The 16595-nt window shown below is 41.3% G+C and overlaps 1 protein-coding gene across 1 annotated transcript in view; it reads right to left on the bottom strand.

Moving 5' to 3' along the window:
• The window catches only part of trpc7b (transient receptor potential cation channel, subfamily C, member 7b), a 137565-nt gene extending 134273 nt beyond the window's left edge, over window positions 1–3292 (bottom strand). Inside the window, exon 1 of the mRNA XM_015945689.3 lies at window positions 2673–3292. Coding sequence (XP_015801175.3) covers window positions 2673–3160 — 488 coding nt within the window. The 5' untranslated portion in view covers window positions 3161–3292. The remainder of the gene's footprint in view (window positions 1–2672) is intronic.
• Window positions 3293–16595: the final 13303 nt, after the last annotated feature.

Below are 16595 nucleotides of genomic sequence, written 5' to 3'. Positions count from 1 at the left end.
AGGTTGAACATGACAATAGTCTCCTACACCTATCTGCTGCATTAGCTTCTGATAGAAAATAGACAATGAAACTCTAGGATTTGAAAAGCCTGACAGATCTATGTCACACTGTGAATTGGTATTCATGGACTCACCTGTCTTTATTCACGATGGGGAAGGCAACAACAGCCTGGTTTTGATGTCAGGATGTCTTGGCTATTTTAAGCTAGGACTGGGCGATATGGCCTAAAATCAATATAACGATATATTGAGGATTTCACCTCGATAACGACAAATGGACGATAACTACAGGTATGCGCAGAAACAAAAGTTGTGTACTAGATGGGGCTGTCACATTACATTAAGTCACATTTTTACGTGACTCAAGGTGGTACAGCTTCTTAAAGGGACATGAATGTTGCTAACCTACACACATAGTTTCATTTTTTATCATCACATTTATTGACATGGGGAAAATTATCGATAAAAGTCAGAAATTTCGATAATGATACATTTTTGATTTATTGCCCAGCCCTATTTTAAGCTAACCATTAGCATTATCAACTTCACTTCACAGCAGAACTCCTCCAGGCCTGTGTTGTTTGTGGAAATAGAACATCCATGTTGTAAGTCAGTGGTAGAGCTGTGTTGCTGTTATCCAATCCAGGGCAAGATGTCCAAATATCAAGAAATAAGACTCCAAATTCTGTTGTCTGAAGCTCAGCTGATGTCACAAACTTGCCCTGCTGAAATAGGGGTTTGGGCTTTTGTTGCCCTGAGTTCTGCCAGCAAGGCATCTATTCCTTCTAGAGCCCCCTGCAAATGTACTGATTAAACGTGTAATCCAGAACCAAAAACTTTGATGTTTTCATCTGCCTTTGAGTGATTGTGTCTTATGCTGCTGCAGCTTCTGCACTTTTATCTTTGCCTTTTCTTTTTTTTTTGTCTACTTTTGTGTATGATGTTTTATATAAAAAATCTGCCTTTCCTATTAATATTAGTTATCTGTCTTTAATCGTATCTGTGAGATTTCAGCCTTAAATAAAATATCACAACTAATAAACACTTGCTCTGAATGCCCTGCTTCCCAGAGGGTTGGGGCATCTATAAAAGGTGAGGTTGTTTATAGTTCAAAGGATGAATTAGAGGGAAAAACATTATTTAACACAGCAAAAATAACAAATTCATGTTTAGGAAGACTAACATCATCTGGACAAATAAAGGTTGAATAACATTTCAGTTTCACACATGCAAACCTCTACATTTTTATCCAAGCAGCTGTTTGTCCCTTTTTAAGATCAAAGGTCAGCTTCTCATCTTAACTCAGTTTTAATGAGGAACAGGCATGCTCACCCTGTCATACACCCCTTTTCACACAAACATCCATAGGTGACAGACATTAGTGAAAGCTAACGTACATCTCCTCCATGAAAGGGCCTTTTAAAAGGAACACTGGTGTATCAAAGAAGCAGACGACGGAAGATCAAAGACTCGGTTCTGGTGCCTGCCGGTCCCTACTTCTGATAGTCACGGCTGTAAGCTGGCAGTGCTGAATTTTCATTTTGTGCCATCATGTAAGTCCCCCTAAATCACAACAGATGTTTTACATGTAGATGCGGTAGACTTTGCTCTGAACGTGGTCTTTGGTGTATTTTATCGAACAGTAAAGCAATTAAATGCTGAGCTGGGAGTTTGTAAGATACCGTGGATTCGACTGAAGAGTCTGCAAGTCAAGTTGTGAAGTGTGGCCCATCTTATAATGAAATGGTTTGGTTTTTATACTGTCCTAGTACACACACACACACAAACACACACACACACACACACACACACACACACACACACACACACACACACACACACACACACAAATGCATTTATGTATTGAATCTAATCAAAAGGCTTGCTCAATGCATTGAGGTAAATTGGAGATGCAATTGAGAAAAAAACTGAGTAGATCATTCAGCTCAACACACACACACACACACACACACACACACACACACACACACACACACACACACACACACACACAAGTTAGAGTGGCTAGCACATTTCAGCACAGTTATACCACAACCCCACACTACAGATGCACATCTTTCTGGTAAATGAATGTCTCTATAATAGAAATGTTGTAGTTTGCAGTAAAGTCTTCCATGGGGTGGGAGTTGGGTGAGGGGTTGCTCAGAGAAAATCCTGATACACAGACTTCAGGAATATTTAGTTTCAATTAAATGATTTGACCCAGCAGGAGCTCAGGAGGTACAGTGGGTTGTCCAGCAATAGGTTCAGTCGTGGCTCCTGAAAGAGAATGCTGCTGTTGTGTCCTTGGGCAAGACACTTAACCAACCTGCTGGTGGTGGTCGGAGGGGCCGGTGGGGCCAGTGTTCAGCAGGCCTCTCCTCTATTATTGTGCCCCAGGGCAGCTATGGCTACAGTTTAGCTCATCACCAGTGTGTGGATGTGTGTATGAATGGGTGAATGACTGATTGTGTTGTGAAGCGCCTTCGGGGGTTCTAGAACCCTGAGAAGGTGCTATACAAATACAGGCCATATACCATTTGACCCAGTGCTGTTTACTATTTGCTATATTATTATGTTTGCAAAGTTTAAAAATAAACAAATTAATAGAGTAAAAGTATTACTGGATAAGTTTATGAAATGAGGAGTAAAGGATGAAAAGCAGGACTCACGATTGCCGTGACTCTGAGGTGAAGTCAGTGTCTATGTGCTCGCTGGAGAAGTGGTTCCCGTGGTCCGACAGCTCCGGGGCCCTGAGGGGTCTCTGTCCGCGGTGCTGAAGGAGCTCGGTGCTCGGTGAGCCTCGTCCTCTCCACTTGGGCAGCGGGTCATCGTAGTGCTTGAACCCCACATCTATCCTCACATCTGGCCGCGAGCGGAAGCTTGACACGGTGTCCGCGGTGCGCGCACGGAACTTTGGCGGTGTGAAATGTGTGGAGACCCCGAGTTCCCGGCTCTCTGGAGACGGGTGTAAACACTCCGAGGAGGCGAGGTAAGGCGGGTCCGTGTCCCCCAGCAGCGGAGAGGCGGACGAGCAGAAGTCCAGGGGCCGCGGAGAGGGTGATAATCCTCGGGGAAGACTGACAGACAGAGGCGGCGAGGGAGACTCCGACCGTTTCGCCCTCCCGCCGCCGTCGCTTTCCTCTCCCCTCTCAGACATCTGGAGAGTCCGCTGGCGCCATGAAGCGCGTTAGCTGTGTGAAAAACATTTAGCAAAGTTACTACTGCGTAAGTTAGTTCTGAGCGGCGCGGCAGAGACGAGCAAACCTCCACCTTCCCCCAGGAGCGCGCGCGCACTAATTAGCTAAGTCGCGCGCAGGAAGTCATATCCTTACAAAATGGAAGAGGGGGAACAGGTGGCAACCAAAGCTGCCCACTCTAGGCTGGTCCACAAAAACTACACCTATCATTTAATATTCATTTATATTAGACATTTAAATAAAATATCAACAGGACACGATTATTAATAAATCATTAACATTTTAACACGACGTTATCACCTAAACATCCCAACGGCTTCATCTGAAGAACTGAAAGCTATAACTAGCAGCTACATGAACATCTTTGGGAGAATATTTGTATTTTGTTGTTTTTATGATGGACATCATACTGGACAACGATAGAAATGGGCAAAGACATGGGTCAAGAGGGAGAGGAGGAGCCAGGTTACATGGATGGAAGAATATTTAGTGAGTGAACTAAACCACTGACATTTAAGTTTACAAACATCTGCAATGCTATTCAGGCTTTCTGAAGCATTTTCAGTTTTTCTTAGGATTTTCTTTTATTTCTAAAGTACAATTTTCAGAGGGATGTTTTTTTTTACTTGTTTGTTTGATTGTTGCCTCTTAACTGAGTCATTTGGACATAAAGGCTTCTAAACTCAACAGCTCTGTCTGGACACACAACAGACACCGTAGCCCATTTTAAACAGACTCTGAGGACACTTTAATACCAGCAGCTGTCACATTGGCAAATGTTGTGAAGATTAACTCAATGATTATCAAAGATCACAAAGTTTGATGCATTATTTAGCACCAACAGGGTGATTCATGTTAAAAAAACTTAAATGGTCAACTGATGGCTGTTAGATCCCTTGTTTCCTGCTTTTAGTGATGGAATAATTGATTTTTCTTAAGGCCATGACATCCAGATCCTGTCAGCCTGTCATAGTTTTTTAGGATCTTCCTTTTCCCTCCACTTGCTGGACTTTTAAGCACGTTTCACAATATCCTGACATTTTCAGGTGCTACAACTGGACAGAAAATGAGTAGAAAAGCCTCCACAAAACTAAAACTAACAGAAAAACCTTCAGAAAAGCAGAAATATTGACCAAGACTGCTTTACAAAACCCAATGGTCTGGCTCATTAGAAGCAAAAGAGAAATAAATAAAATGTGTTTTCACTGTTGTCCACAGACAAACTTAAGCTACATTTAATGTTCTTTCTCTGTAGAAATAAACTCTGTCCATTGCATGGATCACACGTGTGTGTGTGTGTGTGTGTGTGTGTGTGTGTGTGTGTGTGTGTTCCTCTAATTAGAGGCAGTGACCCATTAGTCTCGATGGAGACTTCCTGCACCCACACACAGACAATAACCAGTCCTGACCCATCTCTTTGATGTGCTATTGTGTCAAACCCATCCACACAGAACCAACCGGTTACTCTGGTGACAACATGTTGGTAGAGCATGATTCAGAAAACTCCCTTGAATCCAGAATATTCAGAAAAGCAAAGCTTCTGTTGGCATGCTGCTTTCTCCCCTTATCATTACCAACAAGATGCATGCTCAGACGTTCCAGAAGACAGAACTGAACTTTTGATTAATCCTCTCTGAGGATGCTCTGGCTCATTTCAGTGATTTAAAGTTGCCTAACCTAAGAACGCTTCATGTTTTAGAAAACATTTAAGTAAAACATGCACTTGCTTGACTTCTTTTCTAAAACATTAGGCTGATGATGAATTGGGTTTGCAGCAAATTTACATTTTTTCCACTGTGGAAAGATATCATTAAAATAAAAACCAGTCAAGCAGCTGCATTGGCACAAAAACTCATACAAATGATAATGCACAAGAGCTTGTTTACTTTTGGAAGGCTACTAAAACACCAGCCTTAAAAACATAACTAGTGGGAAAATGTTGTACTTATTAATTTTCTGTACTCATTTAATCCTGTCTGTGGTAACGGGCTGAGCACTTTCTGGTGCTTCTATCCCAGCAGGCAGCCTGAGAGGAGGAACGGGTCAGTGGTCCATCAGTGGGCCAAATCAGACACAAACAACAAAACCCTTCTGGTTCTACCATCAATTAAAACTCAGAAATTAATCAAGAGAAAGTATTGTGTTTAGTGGAAATGAACCCTTACATTCCTAACCACTCCCACAGCTGAGATTCTGTCTGTATAATACAGGAAAGCAATAACCACCACATCACTGTACTCTGTAGTGAAAAATCTGCCACTCTGACAACTTAAATAAGAATCCAGGTAAAACCTGCATCGTGTTATTTATTACCAAACAAATCCCCAAAAGGTGTATTTCCCCTGAACATTCTGTAAAGAAAATTAATAAAAAATAACAACAGTAAACTCAGGAGAATTGACAGCAGATTAAAATAAGGGCTGGAAATCATGCTGAGGAAACTAACAACTATATCCTGGACTGGTGTGACAATCAGCACTCTGGACCAGGTGTGACTGAAACCTGGAGACAGGACTCACAGAAACCAGAACAACACACTGGGATGATAGCAGGGGATTTAATCACCTGCATGTCTCATAACCGGAGGGCTGTGGGATCGAGTCCTGCTCAGTCTATCACAGTCGTTGTGTCCTTGGGCAAGACACTTAACCCACCTTGTCCGCTGGTGATGGTGGTGATGGTGGTGGGAGGGACTGGCGGTGTTTGAGCTCCTTGCTTCTGTCAGTGTGCTTCAGGGCAGCTGTGGCTACGATGTAGCCCATCATCACCAGCATGTGCATGTGTGTGTGTGGTTGAGTGACTGTTACGTTGGGGGGTTGAACCCAAGAAGGTTCTAAACAAAAACAAGCCATTTAACAGTTACACATCTCAATAAATCACAACTAATCTAAAATCCCTACTCTGGTCTTTATGTCTAATCATTTGAGATAAAAGATCATGACAAATGGAAAATAAGTGTAGCAACAGAAGCAGTGTGTGCTGGCTGCAAGAGAGCAGAGGTCTTGTTTATGCATTGAGTCCTTACTAAAACCCTACTTGAGCTCAGCAAAAACTGCACAAACTAGACCCATAAAACCCTGCTTACACACGGTACCCATATATAAATCACACCTGTTCTATAAATGTGCTCAGGTGTTTTGGGTCACATCCCGCCCCCTGCTCAACCACTGTTAGAGTGGCGCAGTGTTGTGGTGAATTCTGTATGTGTGGCAGAGTGATCACGACAGATATAAAAATAAAGAAAAACATTAAAAAGGTGGGTTCAAAGAGGAAGGTGGCTGTAACATTAAATGAAAACATTCACTTTAACCCAAATGAGCTTCAGGGCAGGAAATGACACATGTTGCTTATCATATCCAACAAATATCCTGCAGGTTGCAGGAAACCCGTGAGTGCAGCGGCTGCAGGTTCACCAGGGTCAGAGTTTGTTTAATATTGAACACATTTCTTCATGCATTATAGTTTGTTTAGAGATGACTTAAGCAATTTTAGACCCCATTTTGTGCATAAGCCGCTTTAGAAATGAGGCCTCAGATCTTCTCCTAAATGGAACGCAGGCTGCATCAACATGCTGGCAGCTCTCCTTCAAGTGGACCCCCCCCCCCCTCCCCCAAACAATTCATTTGTTTTGTTATGAGCACAGAAAGCCACCAATTCTGTTTCCCAAACACTGTGTTATGTAACAAAACACTTATGACTCTGAAGGTAACAGTTAGAAATAATGACAAATGTGTTGAGGTTATCAGGTTTGCTCTTGTTGGAAATAACAAGTAAATATTTGAGCTTGTTTTTGCAACTTCATGTAACAAAACAACAACAAGAAAACAGACAAACTCTCATTAAGTCTGCTGATGTCATCACAGAGCCACATTCACACAAACAACAAGCTCAACATGATAGAACTACATAAACATTAAATGGGAAACTAAACTAACATGTTTGTGAATCACTTAAAATGTTGTAAATATGAATGAGTTTGACCGTTTAAGGTGATTTTAAATCATGCATGAATCTCTGCATACATAATACATGCTCAGTCACTCCGCCATAGAAGGTGTATTTTTCATTGTCGGCCACAAGCAGCGCTCCTGCTGGGAAATCACTGATTGAAAAGTAAAAAAGCTTTGTAGCCCGGAGTGGTTCAGTCTGAACACAGTCATTTCAACTCAGCAATGTTCACATCGAACATCACTTTAAATTGAATGGTGTGTTTGAATTGTTGAACTACGGATGAATAAAGTTTGACTTTCATCTTTTTAACATACCAAAGTTTAAATATGGTCATATCTCTTAACTGTGTCTGGAGGCGTAAACACTCCTGTTTTACAGCAACATGCTGCCATCCCATAATCAACCAAACACCATTCACCACCTGTGACACACACACACTTCACCAAATTCATCTCTGATCAACTTTATTTGCTTCTTGAGTAAATAAAGTAAAAAATCAACGGACACTTTGGTTCCAGTGGGACAATAGACCCTCATAAAGAGCCATTGTTTTTGTTGTCTCCATCTGGTCTCTCAGCATCTAAAGCTGCCTACAGCGTCTGGTGGAAACCCAAGCAGATTAAGCCCTCGGGCAGGTAAGTAACTTCAGTCTGTTGGAGATGCTTTCAGGGAATCTTCCTTCCACTTGTGACAGTGAATAGCAGAAGTGCCAGTTTGAAGATGCCAGCTATCACAAGCCTGATGATGGGAAGGAGCTCCTAAGTCCAGCATGGCTCCATATTGGAGTCAGGTGTTTACTCCAACAACACTTTGGCATCTTGACAGAAAGTTCTCCAGAAAGAGATGACAGAAGCCTTGAGCTGTTTGTTGGCTTTAAGCCACCCTTCTGTTATTTCTATTAAGGTTTGAAAAGTCTAAATAACTCTTTTTCCCAAATAAAACAAAACAAGATTGTTGGAATTTTGTTTTAATAACAGGAAAAATCAAGGTACAGATTCATTCATGTCACTTGTTGATGTTGGATTCAAACATTTTTTTGAAAAAAAAAAAAAAGCAGATGATTGATATTTTGAACAATTTCAAAATGTGTCATTGATATTTTCTTTTTCTTGGCATTCAGGCATCACGTTACACTGGCTCAGTGGTAGAGTGTCCACCCTGGCACTGGGAGATCGGCGTTCAAAACCAGTCGGGTAATACCAAAGACTTGAAAAATGGAACCCAATGCCTCCCTGTTTGACTCTAGAAGTGTGTGTGTGTGTGTGTGTGTGTGTGTGTGTGTGTGTGTGTGTGTGTGTGGTGGTGGTGGTTGGGGGGGGTAGACTGGTTAGACTTAGAGACCTGAGCGCAGCCACTGCTGCAGCTCACTGCTCCACACAGGGGTGGGTCAAATGCGGAGATGAATTTCACCAGTGTGTGATGATGAGTGAGGAAGTTTAACTTGGAACTTTATTGCTTCAACACTTTAGGAAAAGACTGATTTAAAATCACAATGCTGCTTCACAGGGCTTTTGTGATCTCAGCAGTGCTGACATGATTAACTGATGAAATAATAGTTGTGCAGTTCTTCATCATTTGTCTGCAGGAAGACGTAGCAACTGTTGGGGGTTTCATGTAGAGAAGAGTGATCTTTCCATGTCGTGTTTTGCCCTTCAGAAGGCGTTTAGTAGAGCTCCAACACTCACATATTTAACAACATTTTTCTAAGTGGCCCTCATTAAAGCTAAATTTAGCTGTGTGAGTTCTCTTTGAATTTGCCCTGACATAAATTTCTTTGTATTTGTGTGTTATTGTGTCATTTATTTATCATATCTGTGAAAAATAATTTAAGGCCAAAAAGTGTTGAATTCCAATTTTAGTTTAGTTTTATATAATAACAGAATTCATGTTTAACCCTCTCACTGTCTTCATGGGTGACCCTGCCGGGAAAGTTGACCTTTGAGCAGGATGGAGGGTTTATCCCTTGAGGTCCACGAGGCAGGGGTGAAGTGGTGCTCACTCCTCACCCCTGTCACATGGACCCAAATGATAAACCATCAACCCTGCTCATTGGTCAACTGTCCTCGCGGGGTCACACCCATTAGGACAGTGGGAGGGTTGACATTGTGTTAGCATGCAATAAAAGACAAAAAGAAAGAAGAACCCCATTGTCATTCACAATCACGGCGTCTGAGTAGTGTGGAGATGAAAAGGAACAAAGTTTAATTACATTTATTCTATTTTTCTAAGCTGAAACACAACAGCAGTTTTGGAGAGCTGCTTTTAAGCAAAGAAACAACATCCTGTTAAGAATTTAAAATCAGTTTTATCAGTGTGCAACATTTTCAATTGTATCTCAGTTTTAAGAGAGTTGCTGTGCTTTTATAGCCTAGAATCTCGAATGTCATTTGCCGAAACAAAGTTGACGGTCTAGCAGCGCTCCATTGGAACGTTGCAGCAAGCCAATCACAGTGTGTTCATTTAGAAAAAACAATGTTATGTTATGAAGTTCTTCCATGATGTAATGGCAGACTGCCTTGCTGACTGACATCCAATACGGGTCAATACGGAGACGTTGATGCGTGCTTTTATCACCAGTAGGATAGATTACTGCAATGCCCTGCTTTCTGGTCTTCCCAAAAAGAGAACCTCAGGTTTACAAATTTTACAAAATTCGGCAGCACGTGTCCTGATGAAGACCAGGAGGCGGAAGCACATGACACCAGTTTTAGAATCATTGCATTGGCTCCCCGTATGTTTCAGGATCAATTTTAAGGTTCTTCTAATGGTTTTTAAGTGTCTTAACGGTCTTGGGCCTTCTTATCTATCAGAACTGCTTTTACAATATGAACCCTTGCGGACTCTGCACTCCTCTGGCAGGCGTCTCCTGGTCATCCCTAAAGTCAGGACACAAACTCACGGCGAAGCGTCCTTCCAGTGTTATGGCCCTCGCCTCTGGAATGAGCTGCCAGAGGACCTCAGGGCCACAGAGAACGTTCATGTTTTTAAGTCAAGACTCAAGACCCATCTTTTTAGGTTAGCTTTTATCTAAATATTTACTACAGTTTTATTTCTTATTTTACATGACTATATTTTATTACTTGCTTTGCATGTTCTATATGATTATATTTTAGCACAGTTTTAATATTTAAATTATTATTTTACTGTCTATATCATTTTCTTTATTACTTATTTTCTAATTTTTGTCATTTATATTAGGTCTTTTATTACATTTTTACTCATTTTAATCCAGTGTTTCCTCTGTGGGGGCCCTCTGCCCCGGGAGCGGTGGTCGACTGTAGCTTCCTGGGCGCTCTACAGGTGGGGGTCTATGCTCCCCCTCCAACGAGCGCCCTGACTTAGTGTGGAAGACCTGATGCTGCCGGGACAGATGGCTCCTCTGATGGCGTTTCCTTGCGTTACCATACTTGGCTCATCTGGACTCAGCCTAATATAATTTTTACTTGTGTGTGTGTGTGAGTCTGTGTGTGTGTGTGTGTGCTTGCATATGTTTGTTAATGTTTTTAACCTGTTATGGGAATCTGGGGTCATTTTGTAAAGAACTTTGAATAACACTTTGTTTGAAAAGCGCTTTATAAATAAAATTTGATTGATTGATTGATCCTTAGTGGTCCAGTCACAGCTCTCTATTGGTGGGCAGAATGATACAAAGATTGTGACGGCTCATTAGAAATGGCTTTGGCATCAACTCTGGACTATTTTGACTTGGGCTCTTCTTTGAGTCAAGAGCGGATAGAGGCATTTAAGTTCATTTAGAGAAAGGATTTGCATCTTTGATGGAGTATGGTGGACTGCCTCATTGACTGACATCTGTAGCGGTGAGTACGTCAGTTTGTTGGTTGTCCAGTAGCATGCAGAGATGGTTTGAAAGACAACCGTAGCTCCTGCCCCATGACTGAGACAACCATCAATGGACCATGGCCAGGCTATATATCCACATAGGTTAGTACTTTTATAAACTGGTGCAAAGAAGAATAGTGCATTTAATAAATCTGGAAATGATGGGACAGACTGGGCAACATGCTGAAAGTATAACAAGCTTCGCCTGATCAAGAGAACTCCAACCAGCAGCCCAGCATGCAATGTGGGAATGAGATTTCCTTCCCTCATGTGGAGCAGAACATTGAAAACCTGACATCAATTATCCCCACCAGTGGCCTAAACTGGGAGGTCTGTGACTCTCAGGCTGCTCCATCAGTTCAACTTCGATCTCACCACTGTGTGGTCTTCAGAGAAAGATCTCTTCTGAGAACACAAATAATTTAAGCTCAAGTTCTTTTACATCATACCAACTGCCTAGCTATCAGACTAAACGTCTGTGTGACTTGTGAACATAATTGCTCTTTATTGTCAATATGAAATATCAAATGTAACTTTAAATTATATCCATCTTAATCTGAAATGTCACAAAACAAAATAAAAAGGAAGCCTGAGAATCAGGGTTTGTTTGGTCCTGCTAATTCCCTTTAATACAAATGACATTCAAATCCCTCAGGAGACACTGATTCATGCTCACACACACAAAAATACAAGACACCAAACTCCAAAATAGTATTTAAAAAATGCATCCTGTCTGCGTTTATATGTTATAAATGCATCTGAGTCTTTGGAAAGATTCAAACCCATTAACGTCTACAAAGCAATAGCCTTTATTTCATAGTAACAGACCAAGCTAGCTTTGTGTAATTTGGGCTTTTTCATGAATCTGAGTAATGCTCGTGTATCTTATCCCACCTACAGCAACATGCTGCTTTTCTCTGAACTGTGAATGACGCCTCACATCCAGCACCACGGTGAACCCACAGTAGCCTTACATGTGGCTTGTTACGCATCACATTTCTGCACTGAAACCCTTCATCTCTAACTCTCCCAGTTCTGACAGCCATGGGAAATCCATGCTGCAAATTGAAAAATGTCCAGAGAGAATGATGTTGCAGGCTATAGATTTCCTTTCCTTAGCGCTGACAGAGACACCAGGCTGTGAGGGACAGTTAGTGGATTTACAAACAGACAACAGCTTTTAGGAGGAAAATGGAAGGTGAGCAATTTGAGTCAACCAAGAGACTAAAGCAAATGTTTGACTTTTCTAATTGCTGCTCAATGAAAGAGACGGAAAGTTCAGTTCAACTGAAGGACCTTTTTGGAGAAATAATGGCCAATGATTGGTTAACACCATAGTTTATATCAAAACTGCATAAATCTCCAAAATTTCATGCTAAGATCGCTTTAAAGAACTTTGGACTTTCATTCATTTTGCATTACCTGCTAACTTAAAGGGATAACCCACCCCTATGAAATTTTGTCTATTTTCGTATTCCCACGAGTTAATTGAGAAAAAAGCATTTTGTAACCAGTGCAGTATTTCTCCTGGTGTGGCAGCAGTCCGTCTGCTTTAGCTTAGCATAGACATTGGAAGTGAATAGCAGAAGTTAGCAGTTTTGTGTGCAAAAGGGATTAAAATTACTCAATAAAAATACCAGTTATTCTTGGTCAGCTCAATAATCATGTCGACTGTAAATGAAAAGTAAGAGGTGACATAAAGGATTTGCCAGACCTGATTTCGACATGGAACTACATTATGACAAAGCACCACTGTAACCCGCCGCTGCCTAGCGCATGGCCAGTGCAAAAATCTTGAAATATTCATCAACGCATTTACCCTCATTTGACTAACAGTTTTTAAACCAAATTCTTGACAAAAACTAAAAATTAAACACCCCAGTGGTGGCTCATCCATAGGGGGCACTATGAAGTCTCAGCTCAGGTCAGGACACAACCAGATCTCCACAGTTCAGCCTCCTGTGCTGTTGTAGAATATCTGAGTACACCTCGTGGAGTTTTGTTATGAAGAACCAGAAAATGATGGAATGTAGTATCAGAGACATTTGAACACTTTCCTGCTTGTAAAAAAGTGGATTTATGTTTTTGACACATTGTATTTACACATGTTAGAGACTAATGCACTGAGTATTTTGATATTATATTCTGCATGCTTGAAATTTGTTGGTCTAAAAACCAGGAATGTGACTCAAAATTACACAATTTTAAAATATTAATATTTATTTCAAATCATCCATAATTTTTTACATTTATCTGCCCATAAACCATCATTTTGTGAGGAAGCAAAGGGATAAGAAACTTGTTAGTAGTACACATTTAAAAACCTCGTTAATATGCAACTTCCCTTAACAGGTCATGCAAATCTTGGCTGGCTTGCCCTCTTCGGCACAGCAGCTGTTAAACTGCTCCCCACCAGAGATAAAGAAATTCAGCAACCACTGAAACACACGTTTCTAAATATGTGATCAGACTGACTGTGGAGGATAAAAGTCAGACCAGAGTTCACAGGTGTGCATCTACATGTAGACACATTCAGAGAGGCAAAGGACGAAGAGTCCATGTGAGAGCTGGTGGACTGGAAGGAAGGAGACGAGGACAACCAAGAACGGTAATTACTGAGGAAATGTGGGCAACTTTTGGACACCATGGGACGATGAGGACAGCAGGACAAAGAGTTCAACCCAGTCTAGATAGATTATCTGTGGGCAGTATCATCAGGATATTTAAAGAGAACAGCATCATAGTTCTCATTCATTACTGTTAGTGCTGTAATCGTCATCACAATGCTATTACTGGATATACATTTGTGTTTTCTCCCGGTTTTAGATTAGAAAAAAGACCAAATGATGATGGAAGAACCTTGCGTTCCTCACGACAAGGAGCAGTCATTTTTGACGAAGTCATTCAAAAAATGCTCTTCAGCAGAGAATGATTGAAGAATGCGGCAACTTTGTGTCATGTTGTGGGCAAGGTGCTTAACCCAGGACATGAAGAACCACACGTGAAAACCAGGTCAGTAAAAAGAGTAAAATATTTTATTAAATGAAGCCAAGGAAAAACTAAGGGCGCTGCTCCAGAAAAAGCAGGAACAGGAACGGACCGGGATTCTAGAAAGAATAAACAATTGTGAATACGAGGTGGAACCAGAGAACCAAGAGTATCATAAGTTTGGTGTTTGAATTGTTCTTACGGTCTTAAACCAGTTCTTAGCGGTGGTGGACTGGGTGAAGTCCAGTGGAGGAGAGGCGGCAGGTCCGATGGTTGTACAGGAGGTGGACAGGAGAAGGTTGTGTGAGTCCAGGGTGTAGGTTGACAGGCAGGCAGAGCGATGGAGAGTGGAGGCCAGAGGATCCTGAGACACGGTACGAGGAAAACAAGTCCAGGCGTGGTTAGAGGATGCGAGGCGCAATACTAGAAACAAGCGCATACAGGATCTCATAGAACTAGTTCGTTGGAAGATCAGGTAATGTACTGGGCTAGAAGCTACCCTGGTGAGAGTATCAACTGGCGCTGGAGTTCTTCTTCTTCTTCTTCTTCAAGTTTAATGGCGGGTGGCATCTAACTACTAGGTGCATTTCCGCCACCTACTGTGCTGGAGTGTGAGTCGGAGTAAGAGCGAGAAAAGAAAAAAAAACAACTAAATTCTATGCAACAGACCACATTGCTTTAGAAACCCAACAACCAACTTATAAATCCTTTCTCCACCATTTAACAAATTCCTTACAGTCATCACTCCACCCCCTATGTCTCTTAATTTCTCCCTGAGTTGACCTCTACTTCCCTCATATTTCATGCAGTCACACAAAACATGTTCTACCGTTTCTCCCCCCACCCCACAACCACACAAACCCGTGGGATGTTTCCCTATCAGATGCATTGTATTATTAAGCCCAGTATGTCCCAATCTTAATCTTGATATTATTCTTTGATCCCTACTAGTCATTCTTATATTTTTCCATTTTCCAACTTTCCCTTGTATCTGAAACAAATGTCTTCCTTTCTCTCCCCTTTCCCACATTCTTTGCCACTCTTCCATTATATGTGCTTTAATGATAGATTTAAATTCAGCGGCACTATATGCAATATTTATTATTTTCCTATCTCTGATTGCCTTTTTTGCAAAATAATCTGCCATTTCATTTCGGCGCTGGAGTTGTGTCACACCGCTCCTTAAATCCCCTGGCCCTCTGATTAGCAGAATCAGGATCAGCTGGAGCTCGTGCAATACAAACAGCTGACTGCCAGGTTACGTCACCTGCTGATAGAGGCAGACCGAGACACTTTAATCGAAGAACTGTTTTTGTATAGTGCCTATTTAAATTAAAATCACAATACATTTCAACATGGGAATGAACCAGCAACCCACTGGTTACAGGGCAAACTCACCAGCACCCTTACAGTAATCAGCAGTAAGGACTATGTTCCCCAACACAGCAGGCTGAGCATGAAACAAGTGAACTGGGAGTCCTTCAATAGAAACTCTGTAAAAGTTATAAAGTTGTAGGGCATCAGGATGTTTATCCATGACTGCTTACCCACCACTCTCATCAGGGACATAAATCTTTCCTGTTCCACAAGCTCCATGGATGACGTATCCTCTATTATTACATGTACGTGTCTAATAAGTGTTCTGTGGTGAATATATTTTTACTTGCTGTGTTTATGATGAGAACACATTGTTTGGTTACTTATTACTGACAGAGGTGAACGTTTGATTTTGACTGAAAACTTGGGGTGTTTGTGAATTTGGTCTAGGTTTTCTAATTGTGTTTCAAGAAATGTGTGTTTAAAATTTCAGTAAGGACTGTAATAAACAATGGATTTATGTTTTCATTCTCTTCATCACCAAAGCATTACTACCTCTATCTCTTACTATCATGATTCTTCAGATTGCTTGCATCGACTGCAAAATCATCTAAATCCGTTAGCAGAACAACTGAACGCATTCAAGTCAAGAAATCCTGCCTGCGTCAGTGTATTTGTGTCTGTCACTTCAAAACAGAAATATTCCAGGGAAATCTGTCATTAAAACATTTCATTATGTGCCTGAACTCCAAACATTAAAAGTCTTTCATCCATCACAAATGCTAATGTGCATTAGTATATTTTTTTACTGAGATCTTTCTTAAAGACTAAGTTCACTCATTTTAAAATTAAGCAGTGATCTCTTGTATAAACGAGTGACTCTTAAATCGATCTCCGTGGAAGCAAAGCTTTTGGGCTCCTGTTTCAGGAACCAGTGAGGCAGAGCAGATGTGATGTGAGAAGAACACAGAGGGATTTGGAGTCTTATTTCCTGGACCTTCTCTGATTGGCCAAGAGCAAATCGACCACTGACTTGGCGTTGCAACAATGATGTTTTATCTCCACAAATAACTCAAGCCTGGAGGAGTTCTGCCATGTTGTGGAGATGCTAATGCTAATGGTTAACTCCTATTAGCCAAGATGCGCTCTGCTGTGTCCTGGATGCTAAACCAACAACAATCTTCCCCTTCATGATCCAAGCTGGGTGAGTCCATGTCGTCCAATAGCCAGGCTTTTCTAATCCGAGTTCTTTTCTGTCAGTGGCTAATGCAGGAAATAGGGGTAGAAGATGGTTTCCAT

Source organism: Nothobranchius furzeri, chromosome 1, assembly GCF_043380555.1.
Source record: "Nothobranchius furzeri strain GRZ-AD chromosome 1, NfurGRZ-RIMD1, whole genome shotgun sequence".
In the NCBI taxonomy this organism is placed as follows: Eukaryota; Metazoa; Chordata; class Actinopteri; order Cyprinodontiformes; family Nothobranchiidae; genus Nothobranchius; species Nothobranchius furzeri.
The sequence above is the reverse complement of the archived record's forward strand: the minus strand, read 5'-3'. Positions and strand labels throughout refer to the sequence as shown.